The 13,014-nt window shown below is 43.6% G+C and overlaps 1 protein-coding gene across 1 annotated transcript in view; it reads left to right on the top strand.

Annotated features, from left to right (window-relative positions):
• The window catches only part of C5H9orf85 (chromosome 5 C9orf85 homolog), a 30,450-nt gene extending 18,128 nt beyond the window's left edge, over nucleotides 1-12,322 (top strand). The window contains exons 3-4 of the mRNA XM_063455048.1: nucleotides 4,466-4,579; nucleotides 12,024-12,322. Of these exons, the coding sequence (XP_063311118.1) occupies nucleotides 4,466-4,579; nucleotides 12,024-12,234 (325 nt within the window). The 3' untranslated portion in view covers nucleotides 12,235-12,322. The remainder of the gene's footprint in view (nucleotides 1-4,465; nucleotides 4,580-12,023) is intronic.
• Nucleotides 12,323-13,014: the final 692 nt, after the last annotated feature.

Below are 13,014 nucleotides of genomic sequence, written 5' to 3'. Positions count from 1 at the left end.
TAATGTGCAATTAGAGTGTTTATTGGACAAGGTTGTCAATCAAGAATTTTAGATTAATTCTATCATAGTCTAGAAATGTTTGTTTATAATAAAGCAATATATGTATATTACCAAGAAATTTCAGATTGACCGGCAAATTGAATTTAAGTAACCCTATCTTAAATGGGCATTCTAAGCACCATAACTACTACAATTCCATGTTATGTTTGAAGTTTTTGAGTTGCGGGTTTTGGGTGCTGTGTCCAGTTATTGTTAAACTGCTCTGGACTGAAAAGGGGTAACCAAGGTTATTATTGGAATGCATATAGTGCCAACTTATTCTGCAGATCTTTGCAATATTGAATATTATTTCACAATAAATGAAACGGTTAAAAAATGTTTTACTGGAACAATAGGTTGATGAGGACCCTACTCACAAGAGCTTACAGTCTAGAGCAAGTGGGGTATAAACCACCCCATAATATCAACCAAGCAATAGGATGGGAAAGTAGCAGAATTGGAATGTGAGTGCGAGAGACCGTTATTCTTGGAGGCCATAAGCTATTCTATTTTGAGAGTCTAATGGGGGTAGGCAGGCTGTTCCAAAGGAATGTCTTGCAAGTGTGAGTTCTTCTTCTTATTATTATTATTAGCATTTATAATATTAAATGCTTAACCTATTCTACAATGCTTTGCAATATTTTATAAAGGGGGGAATTTAACAATAAATTAGAAAATGTTACAGGAACAATAGGCTGATGAGGACACCGCTCAATGTAAAGAAAGTAGTTGGGGTATAAGCAGTGGACAGAACAGAGTGACTGAAAAGAAACGTACCTATGAATTTGTGAAGAAATGTAGTGTGTCCAGAGCTGTTCAGAGTTTTATAAATAAAGGTTAGTATTTTGAATTGACTTATATACATGAAGCCAATATAAGCATTGACAGAGGGGTGAGGTGTTAGAGGGGCGTTGGAGAGAAAAATCTGCCTGGCAGCAGCATTCATTACAGGTCATACTGTAGTACGGTATCTGGGGAGACCCATTAGGAGAGAATTACAGTAAGCAATGTAAGAAGTTACAAGAGCATGAACAAGTTCCTTAGCGGATTCTTGCGTAAGAAATGGGTGTATACTGGCAATATTTTTAAGCTGGAATTAGCAGTATTTGGCAAAAGGCTGGATGCGAGTTGTACAGATGAAGCCAGTATCAACAATAACACCAAGACAGCGAGCTTGCAAGGACAGGCTGATGCGCTTACCATCAACTTGGAGGGAGAGTAAAGGAGGAGGATCAGCATTATGAGGAGGAGAGATAAGAAGCTCCATTTTAGAGAGACTGACAAAAAGCTTGAGGACATACACCTGAGAGCCACAAGAGCTTTTGTAAAAGTTCCTAAAAGACCCCAGTCAAGCATCGGTGACTGGGGCTAATGTGTTCCAGGGTCCCTGGAAGCATAGTGGGCGGAGGTGTTCAGTTGGAGTATGGGAGCTCTGTCACAATTACCAATTTGCTTTCACAGAACACGTAATGTGCAACGTTTAATGTAAGCCTGAAACCAGAATAGACTCAAGAACAATTTGTATATTTTGACAATATGTTTGATGTCCATTCTGAAGGGGGAGGGCATCATACCACAGCATTATATGAAAGAACTACATATAAGCCCACTCCATACCTTCCATCTTAGCCCTGGATTAGATCGGGTGGGGGCCTGGCATTCTGAGGGGACATCACCAGTGACCCAAATCACATGCCTGGTGATACCTCTAAATGGGTGCACCAGCACAGAAAGTACTCTAGTCCAAGAGTAGATCAGAATGAAGAATATGTTGGCTCTATATATATATATATATAAATGAGAATAATAACTTCTTGTGTTAATTTTTGCCATTAGTGAACGATCACCAGAATGCCCTGTTTCCCTCCATAAACGTTGTACAGTCCTTGAGGTAGGTGCAGCCCCCAACAGTGAAATGTCTTTCTATTCCATGCTTGCTCCTTCTTTTGAGCACCTATTAAAATTATGCTAAGGTCACCCAGACCATTTCTTCTCAGTGAAGTTTTCCGGGTGCATTGGTCCTGTATTTTTAAGCCTTCAAGGTAAAACATTCCTGTTTTTTGGAAAAGGCAAGGTTAAACACACCTCTTGTAGAGGTGTGTCCACTGCACTAACCGAGGAAAGCTTGGTCACATGATGCAGCAGCTCATAGGAAAGCATTTAGTATCGATCAGTAGCATTAGTAGGATTATTGCCAGTGGAGGCTTTAACTCCTCTATGACATTGCTAAAGGTGGAGAGATGAGCAGCACCAATGAAATCTTGGCACTTTAAATTGATGAGTAAAACTCTAATTTTATGCATTTTATTTAAATTGGTGGGGGAGGGGGGCGCGTGTATCTAACTAGTGACAAGGACACTATAGTGTTGGTAATGATACAGTGATCCTTTGAAAATGTCCCATCAATCTAATGGCAGCTTTAAATGGATAAGGTAATATAATCAATGCAGCTTATAATACTGACTATAGTTGAATTACTTGTTTACTTACATCTTTATTTATTTTTTGTTATGGTGTTAGACGGGGACACTAACACCATAACAACCTCATCTTGTTCTGCAGGCTGGAGTCCATTGGCTCTTTCTTACCTTGTGGGGTTAACTGTTTTCAAACTAGCTGTCTGCACTGCTTTCTAATCCCCAAATCTGCAACACTGATCAGGAAGGATTGGCTTGGGTGCTATTGGTAGGTTGAGAACATCAGCTGATGCACTCAGCCTATCATTGGCCACTCATTGTGACTAACCGTATGTAGAAAGTGTTGCCTGAGGAATGCAGTGTCATAGCAAGTTTTCATGGAGATGGAGTGCGACCAGAGATTCCTTTTTTTTTTTTTTTTTATTCTTTATTTTTCGTGCATTCAGGTTTAACAGATATGCTTGTGGTACCCCAAAGGCAGTCCACTCGCTTAAATCAAAGGCTTTTGTTGCAGTGGGGTAAACATAGACATATGCACATTTTATATTTAAAGTGAGAGTAAGTGGTGATAAAGCATGAGTAGTGCCTATGAGCACGCTGAGATGTAGAGAGTACGTTATGTGTGGAAGTCGAGCTTGAGTAAACAATATTTGTGTCAATATTAAATGTAGTGGAAAAATTAACTTTTAACATCGTTGAGGTGAATGTGGTAATGCAGTTGTAAAAGAGCTTAAGTATCTGAGCAGAATATTGTTAAGGGGTGGGATGAGAGTTGTGTGTGTAGTAGTTCGCTGGCATTAGCGGTCATGTGTGATATAAAAATTGTTATTAGGCATTAAACAGGGTTAGTATGGCATAACTTATAGCATGTTAATAATTGTATCTGATCCCGGGTCTGGTGAGTCTGCCGTGTCCAATTAGCTGGTGTCGGGATGAGCCTGAAGTCAGCCCTCCTCTCATGTGGGCCACATTAGGTAAATAGTCTCATACGTGTTAGCTTGGGGCAACCTATGGGCAGGTTATACATGCATGTAGGGCCCAGAAAATTTAAATAACATATCAAAACCATGTATAGAGTGGGAAATACCGCTGGTTGGAAGTAATTAGGTATGCCTGTGGGAGTCTAGGCATGGCTGGTAGGTTGCGGAGAGTCAGTGGTTCAGCCCATGCCCGTCGGGTAAAGTCCCATTAGCCAGGAGCCAGAGATTCCTTTTAAATCTCCTGCACCCAAACTCAACTCATCCACTGTATTACAGAGAAGCCTAACTTCTTTTTTTTTTTTTTTTTTTTTATTTGTCTGTGCACGAAGTGGTACAGGATGTCGTGTTGCCATGACGACATATGCAAAGGATAGAAACAACATAAAGAATGGCATATACATGGCATATAACAGAGGCACAGTTTTGATATTATTTTAACATTCAAATAATGTTGCTGCATAGTAAGGGTCCCTCTTTGGGCTTATGGTTAGGCCTATGTTTTTTGAGACTAACAACATGAGCTGGCGTAGGGCTAGTTACAATGTGGGTCATAACTATGTGCCCATTTGCCTAGTATGTTCGTCTCTTCGGAAGGGCTATCAGTTCAAGACCGTCTCAAATATGTGCTATAGGTTGTGAAGAGTAGCTGTTTTCAAGGTCGAAGGTGGTGGGGCCGGATAGTGGCTCCTGCTCGCTAATGGGGCTAACGCGCTCTAGGATTTTAACAGCGTTTGTGTTATTCCCTTTTATTGTTCCCTATTTCTATTGTCTTCCAGTTTTCACATCCACTTCAGAGAAGCCTAACTTCTTTTTTAACCATCTAAATGTTTGTTTGGTTCAAGTAATTCCCACTATGCAAGTCCCTACATTACCTGTGTGTATATGGTGTTGTGTGTCCATGATGATTTTCTTTTTAAGAAACTAATTTTTGTTTTTAATTCATGAAGATTTGTTAAACAATATGGTCTCCTTGAAATCACACAATATTGCATGTTACAGTGATTAATAAAGATGTGTTCTCATTGACAGTGTCAAATGTCTACAGAAGACTGTGAAAGATTCGTATCATATCATCTGCAGACCATGTGCCATGCAACTTGAAATATGTTGCAAATGTGGAAAAGAAGAAGACATTGTGCTACCGTAAGCAAAACAACCAGACCTTTTGTAAAATCTAATTGCATTTGCAAGTTTACATGTGACTTATAATATGGACTCACACGCACGTGTAATCTTTATTACTCTAGAATTACGTCCTACATTCCCAGAACAAAATAACTAGCATTCTCTCATGTGCAATTAATAACATTTGCTTTATGTTAATCTTTACTAATCTCTCTGTACCCGTTATGGTAGCAAGAATGTAAAACAACCAGTACTAGTTCTTAGAAAGGGATAGTGCACATTTGTATTTGAAAAAACTGGTTTACACCGTCAAATGTTTGAGTGATCATTACAGGGACACAACAGTCACCAAAACATCTTTAGCTTGCTTGATGGGGCAGTTTTGGTATATAGAGCATGTCCCTGCAATCTCACTAATCAACTCTCGCCATTTAGGAGTTAAATCACTTTTGTTTCTGTCCATGCAGCCCTAGTCACACCTTCCCTGGCTGTTATTCACGCAGCATGCATTTAAAAAAAAAAAGTTATTCATTTTGAATAAGATGTTAACTTGCTTTTTGAAATTTGTATCTACTGCTCTATAAATTGAACTTCAATCTCACACAGGAAGCTCCTGCAAGGTCTAGCAAGTTATTAACAGAGCAGGAGATTATACATTCAGGGGTATGATCTATACACCAAAACTGCTTGATAAAGCTAAAGTTGTTTTGGTGACTATAGTGTCTCACTAAAGGAGCTTTCCAAAACCACAACCACTACAGTTCCAGCAGTGCCTTGGTGCCCTCCTTGTTGTAAGGAGTTAACCCATTTTTTGAATGGTTTGATTTCTCACCTTGGGTAGCTGGGCACTGCTTCCTGACAGAGGACCCAGATAACCAGTCAAATAGCTTGCTACCAGCTACTATTGGCACCGTAACCACTGAAGAAAGAGAGGCACCAATAACTTGGGACTTGGAATAACTCTCATTCACTCACTTGGGCGTGAGTCAGAGACAGAGAGGGACAAAGGATGAGGGATAATAAGGAGAGACTGAAACATGTTTGTAAGTGAATGTAGCTGGAATTCAGCGGTTAAAGGGTGGCAATGGTGTTTGGCCTTAAAGGACCACTATAGTGCCAGGAAAACAAAGTCGTTTTCCTAGCACTATAGTGCCCTGAGGGTGCCCCCACCCTCATGGTCCCACTCCTGCCGGGCTGGAAGGGGTTAAATCCCTAACTTTCTCCAGCGCCGGGCTCCCTCTGCGTTGGGGACTCTCCTCCTCCTTCGGTCGTCATCGGCTGATTGCGCATGCGCGGCAAGAGCCGCGCACGCATTCAGACAGTCCTATGGACGGCAGCGTCTTCCCACTGTGAAAATCACAGACAGCTACTAGAGGCTGGATTAGCCCAAATGTAAACATAGCAGTTTCTCTGAAACTGCTATGTTTACAGCAGGCAGGGTTAATTCTAGATGGACCTGGCACCCAGACCACTTCATTAAGCTGAAGTGGTCTGGGTGCCTATAGTGGTCCTTTAAGGGAGGATTTATTTCCTTTTTGATTTGGGTTAAATCCTCAATTTTGGACCATTGCAACACCCCATATTTACATGACCTATATTGGTAGTTTTTTTTTTTTTTGTGCTTCTTACAAAATCTTTAAACCTTGTTAGAATTAACTTAGCAAGCTTCAAATTTCACAATTCATAATATTTTTTTAATTCAAAATTGCAATTCAAATATAAAAAAAATCAGTAACTAGTCACAATTTCACAAATACACAAGAATGCAAACTTTACATTTTATTGAAAATATCATTGTATTTGTCCACTCTAAAGCAGATTCACAAAATTAATTTTGTACCAGTTGTCTTAATGCAATGATGCTTTATTCAGCATCGTTTACAAATGCAATTTTATTTGTGTTTAGTTTTTCAAATAATTTGAATCCTTCATGAGATGATCTGTATACAGTACCTGTAGCACTGGTAATTTAATTCAGATGGCACAGACAACATAGTTTACTGTTCCAGTATGCAAACATTATTCATTGTTACGATATATTACAAGGCTCTCCACATCATCTGCATGTTTCGATGCTTCATTGATCCAACATCTGTTTGCACTTTATTATTTTTTGTTTCAAAATGTATTGTTTCTAATGCAGTAGGTTATTAAAATAAATCCAAACTGGCAAGATAATATAAGTTTTTATATATTTGTAAGTGCAATGCAGCCTGAATAATGTAACCTTTTGAAGTATGCTGGAGAAAATAAAAAAATAAAATAATAATATAAATATATATATAATATAATATTTAAATTATCCAACAATGGTCACTTTGTGTGCATGCAAAAGAAAAGTAATTTTAGAAGTTCACTTAAAAAGGGCATTGTTTACTGCATCTCTATGAACCTGAAAATCAGGTTTATTGTCACAATTTACAGACTTTCAGCTGTTTGCAATGAACAAATCAAACAAAATCCCAACAGAGATGTTCTATGGGGTTTGTCAGGTGACTGTGATGGCCACTGTAGAATTTTCCATGACATCTTCTGCAACCAGCCTTGGTGGAGTTTGAGGTATGCTTGGAATCATTGTATTATTGGAAGATCTAATGACACCCAAGCTTCAGCATCCTAACAGACAGCATGATGTTTTCTCTTGGGATTTGCTGATACTTCACACGCTGCTGGTTTCCAGTGCCAGAGGATGCAGGGCAACCCCAGAGCATCACAGAGCCATCACAGAGCCACCACCAAGCTTTCAACTTTGAACTTGCAAACTATGCAACCAACACTCTCTCTGAGAACATTCAGTGCCTTCTCTATTTTTTTGTATCCTCTTTCTTGTTTGTGAAGGGAGATGATCTCTTCTCTTAAAGGGAATCTCCAGTGCCAGGAAAACAATCCGTTTTCCTGGCACTGTAGGATTCCTCTCCCTCCCACCCCCCAATCCCCAGTTGCTGAAGGGGGAAAACCCCTTCAGTGACTTACCTGAGGCAGCGACATGTCCCACGTCGCTGCCTGCTCCTCCCCCGCCGCTCCACCTTCTGCCTACGTTGGCCGGTGGGCGAGACTGATCCCACCCACCGGCCGCGCATGCGCATTAGCGCACCTCATAGGAAAGCATTGAAAACAATTTTCAATGCTTTCCTATGGGGAATTGAGCGACGCTGGAGGTCCTCACACAGCGTGAGGACGTCCAGCGACGCACTAGCACAGAAAACCTGTGCTATAGAGCAGGAAGTTCCCTCTAGTGGCTGTCTAATAGACAGCCACTAGGGTAGAACTTAACCCTGCAAGGTAATTATTGCAGTTTATAAAAAATTGCAATAATTACACTTGCAGGGTTAAAGGGACTCTATAGTCTACATATAAAAGCAAGAAAGACAGGTCCCCCAGCCTTCCTTCTTGCTTTTATATGAACTTACATTTAATTAAAAAAAAAATCGAGGTGTTTTTATATTAAAAACTTACCTCCGTTCCAGCGCCGAGCTCCCAGCCAGGCCGCGCCCCCTTTTTCTTCAAAATGACGAAATCGCGGGGCCCAATAGGACGCTTCTCTGAGAGAAGCGTCAGGGCGATGTGGTGCGCATGCGCGGCTTCGCGCTGCACCAATCGCGTTCTTCATAGAGCGGCATTGACAGCCGCCCTATGAAGAACCTGAGCGCTTTACCGCGCATGTGCGCGGAATGCGCGTTCGCGAGCTGAGCTGTCTGACTGACAGCTCAGCTCGCTTTCTAAAACTATATCAATAAGGGGGGACCTACTGTCCCCCCCCGGCCCCCACCCCTGAGCGGTGGGTGGGGGCCCTAAAATTCACAATAGGGGGGGACCTACTGCCCCCCCCCCCCGGCCCCCACCCCTGTGCGGCGGGTGGGGGCCCTAAAATAAAAAATAAGGGGGGGACCTACTGTCCCCCCCCGGCCCCCACCCCTGAGCGGTGGGTGGGGGCCCTAAAATTCACAATAGGGAGGGGACCTACTGTCCCCCCCCGGCCCCCACCCCTGTGCGGCGGGTGGGGGCCCTAAAATTCACAATAAGGGGGGGGCCTACTGCCCCCCCCGGCCCCCACCCCTGAGCGGTGGGTGGGGGCCCTAAAATTCTCAATAGGGGGGGGGACCTACTGTCCCCCCCGGCCCCCACCCCTGTGCGGCGGGTGGGGGCCCTAAAATTCACAATAAGGGGGGGGGCCTACTGCCCCCCCCGGCCCCCACCCCTGAGCGGTGGGTGGGGGCCCTAAAATTCACAATAGGGGGGGGACCTACTGTCCCCCCCCGGCCCCCACCCCTGTGCGGCGGGTGGGGGCCCTAAAATTCACAATAAGGGGGGGGGACCTACTGCCCCCCCCCGGCCCCCACCCCTGAGCGGTGGGTGGGGGCCCTAAATACAAAGGGGGTGGGGACCCTAGTTAACCCTCTTCCCCCCCCCCCCCCCCAAAAAAAAAACTTATCTCCCTACCCCCCTAAAAACCTGTAAAGAAAAAAAAAGAGATAAAAACAACTTACCATTCGATGTTTTCTTTCTTCTAAAATCTTCTTTCTTCAGCCCCAAAAAAGGCCAAATAAAAATCCATAATAACCGACGCAATAAAAAAAAAAAAAAAAACACCCGAGCGCAAAAAAAATAATCCATTTTCACCCATGGAGGGCTCCGCGCAGACTGAGCTCCGCAGGGCGGGGGAAGGCTTATAAAGCCTTGCCCCGCCCTACAATTAGGCTAAGAACACTCTGATTGGTGGGTTTAAGCCAATCAGAGTGCTCTTTGTCATTTTACAAGCGTGGGAAAGTTCTTTGGAATTTTCCCACGCTTGTAAAATGACAAAGAGCACTCTGATTGGCTTAAACCCACCAATCAGAGTGTTCTTAGCCTAATTGCAGGGCGGGACAAGGCTTTATAAGCCTTCCCCGCCCTGCGGAGCTCAGTCTGCCCGGAGCCCTCCATGGGTGAAGATGGATTATTTTTTTTTGCGCTCGGGTTTTTTTTTTTTTTTTTTTTTTTATTGCGTCGGTTATTATGGATTTTTATTTGGCCTTTTTTGGGGCTGAAGAAAGAAGATTTTAGAAGAAAGAAAACATCGAATGGTAAGTTGTTTTTATCTCTTTTTTTTTCTTTACAGGTTTTTAGTTAAAGGGTCCCCCCTCATTATTTTTAGGGTGAGGGGGGTAGGTAGGGAGATATTTTTTTTGGGGGGGGGGGGGGGAGAGGGTTAACTAGGGTCCCCACCCCCTTTGTATTTAGGGCCCCCACCCACCGCTCAGGGGTGGGGGCCGGGGGGGACAATAGGTCCCCCCCTATTGATAATTTTAGGGCCCCCACCCACCGCTCAGGGGTGGGGGCCGGGGGGGGCAGTAGGTCCCCCCCCCTATTGTGAATTTTAGGGCCCCCACCCACCGCTCAGGGGTGGGGGCCGGGGGGGGACAATAGGTCCCCCCCTATTGATAATTTTAGGGCCCCCACCCACCGCTCAGGGGTGGGGGCCCGGGGGGGACAATAGGTCCCCCCCTATTGATAATTTTAGGGCCCCCACCCACCGCTCAGGGGTGGGGGCCGGGGGGGGGCAGTAGGTCCCCCCCCTATTGTGAATTTTAGGGCCCCCACCCACCGCTCAGGGGTGGGGGCCGGGGGGGCAGTAGGCCCCCCCCTTATTGTGAATTTTAGGGCCCCCACCCGCCGCACAGGGGTGGGGGCCGGGGGGGGGGCAGTATGTCCCCCCCTTATTTTTTATTTTAAGGCCCCCACCCGCTGCACAGGGGTGGGGGCCGGGGGGGGGGGCAATAGGTCCCCCCTTATTGATAATTTTAGGGCCCCCACCCGCCGCACAGGGGTGGGGGCCGGGGGGGGGCAGTATGTCCCCCCCTTATTTTTTATTTTAAGGCCCCCACCCACCGCACAGGGGTGGGGGCCGGGGGGGGACAATAGGTCCCCCCTTATTGATAATTTTAGGGCCCCCACCCGCCGCACAGGGGTGGGGGCCGGGGGGGCAGTATGTGCCACCCTTATTTTTAGGGCCCCCACCCACCGCTCAGGGGTGGGGGCCGGGGGGGGGGAGGAGAGTAGGTCCCCCCCCCCCCCCCCCTTCAACCACTATTGTGGCCAGACAGCATCCCTGTGGGTTCGGGCTTCAGCTGTCAGCTGAAGCCACGCCCACAGCAGTGCTGACAGGCTGTCGGCACACAAAGCGCGTTCACAGTGCTTTGTGTGCTTATAGCCCGTCTGATGCATTCACCCAGAATGCATCGGACGAGAGGCCTTTTTAGGGCCTCTGAACTCGGAAGTCCCTCTGGTGGCCGTCTGATTGACTGCAACAAGAGGTGTTCCAAGCTTCCAATGTAAACACTGCATTTTCTCAGAAAATACAGTGCTTACAAGAAAAAGGCTCCGGGTAGCTGTAGCACTCACCTAAACAACCTCATTAAGCTGAAGTTGTTCAGGTGACTATAGTGTCCCTTTAAGGGTAGTGGGAGTTGGCACCCAGACCACTCCAATGAGCAGAAGTGGTATGGGTGCCTACAGTGTCCCTTTAACTTTGTGGACCATTCTTTTGACTTAGCCATGTTTCTAACATGCAGTCAAACGTGACACTCCACAAACCCCTAGCCAGTCTATGTATTTTAAGTATTCCAGCTCAAGCACACCTCTTGCAACTAATGAAGCCCTTGATTGGTTGCATCAGGTGCTTGAGACAACACCTGTTTTGCATATTTGTGTTGTGAGGGATTTTATCAAGGGGGTTTAATAATATTAAGTCTGAAGAAGTCATTAAATGTTGCATTTTCAGTTGAATTTGGGGGGACCTATTGAAGCAGTCGTTGTGTAGAGCTATTTTAATTGCTTTTGTTTGATTTGTTAATTGCAAATAGCTGAAAATCTATACATTTTGACAATAAACCTGATTTTCAATGGGGGTTGAATAATTTTGATTACAACTGTAGATGTTACATTCTTTATTTAAAGATGTTTTGCAAACTAGTTTCTTAATACACAGTAACAATAAAGTGTCCAATGCTTCACAAGGGGCTGTTTTCTTTAATTGTTTTTTTTTTTTTTTTTTTTAAACATTTTAAAGAACACCGCACCTTGTGAAGCATTGGACACTTTGTTACTGTGTATTGCTATTAACAATGGTGAAGGGTCATGCTCCTACCTACAGGAAGGATGCTACATCGTTTTAACCAAGACTAGCAAATGTATGAAAGAAAATCTGCATGAACCATTCTACTCTATTTTTTTTTTTTTTTTTTTTTTTTTTGTCTATGAACTAGTAGTATCAGGATAACATGTCCTTTCAGTCTTGTCTCTCCTCACTACTTTCATTGCTGCTTTGGGATGTCAGTTACATTGAAGTCAGCAATTACTGGCTCTGTAAATGTTGGTAATTACATGTGTAAGTTCATTTGGCTGCAAAAACTACTACCGTAATTTGAACTGCTTGTTTGTGCTCAATAGAGTGCCACTTATATCGCTTTGTATTTCATTTAAGGATTGTGCCAAAATCACAGCTCACAGAGGATGGATCTACAGCACACAATGAAGAGGATAAATGTGATGATGAGGTAGAGGAGGATGAGGTAGAGGAGGATGATTTTGATTTAAAGTCTTCTTCTGATGATGATGATGATGATGATGGTTTCTCTGAAGAAAAGAAAAAAGGGAGGTCTAAGTCTAAAGCTACAATGCACACCGTCGGTTAACATACTGGTAAAAAGGACAGTGACTAAGGAGCCCATATTTCTAAACACTTCATCAGAATCACGTTGTACAATAAACTATTTTCTTATGTAGTGGTGGTGTGTGTTTTTTTGTTTTGTTCTTTCTGAAGTATATTTTAGTATTACCAGTTGACTCATTTATAACCTTTTTGATAAATAGCTGGCAAAAGCTGTTACTATTAGCAAAAATGCAAATAGAAATTGCTGCAGATACCAACCACTCTCATACTAGCTGGTGGCTGGTATAGCACAGAAAAAAAGCCTTACTATGCGCTTTTTATCATGTGTCCAGTAGTGACAGGAAAGTAGAGAATGGCTAGTAAAACTTAGTGACTGGGTTGGAACAAAAACTTTTGCTTGCAATTAGTAGTGACAAATTTAGAAACCATTTGTGTCAGGCAAAGTAATAAGGAGAGGCTAGTTGCTTTTAAAAAAAAAAACAAAAAAAAAAAAAACGTAAAAGCAAGATTACAAACAAGCCTATGTACCTGCAACCAGATAAAAATATTTATATAAATATTTCTCAATTGACACCTTAATGGAGTGGAACTGAGAAATACTTACAAACTTGTATCACTGCCATACAATTATTAGTAATATTAATTTAAAAGAAAAAAAATAAGGGTTCCAGTATCACCTAGTACCTTCTGGTGTCTTTGCAAAATTGGACGGTGACTGCTCTGCTGGGTGGCCAAGGCGTAGAGGGGGATGGTTATGTTTACTTACTTGAACTTGGCCCTCGTGGTTGCCGCCATGGTCTTC

Source organism: Pelobates fuscus, chromosome 5 (assembly GCF_036172605.1).
Source record: "Pelobates fuscus isolate aPelFus1 chromosome 5, aPelFus1.pri, whole genome shotgun sequence".
In the NCBI taxonomy this organism is placed as follows: domain Eukaryota; kingdom Metazoa; phylum Chordata; class Amphibia; order Anura; family Pelobatidae; genus Pelobates; species Pelobates fuscus.
Note: the sequence above shows the minus strand (reverse complement) of the source record. Positions and strands in the feature narration are given on the sequence as shown.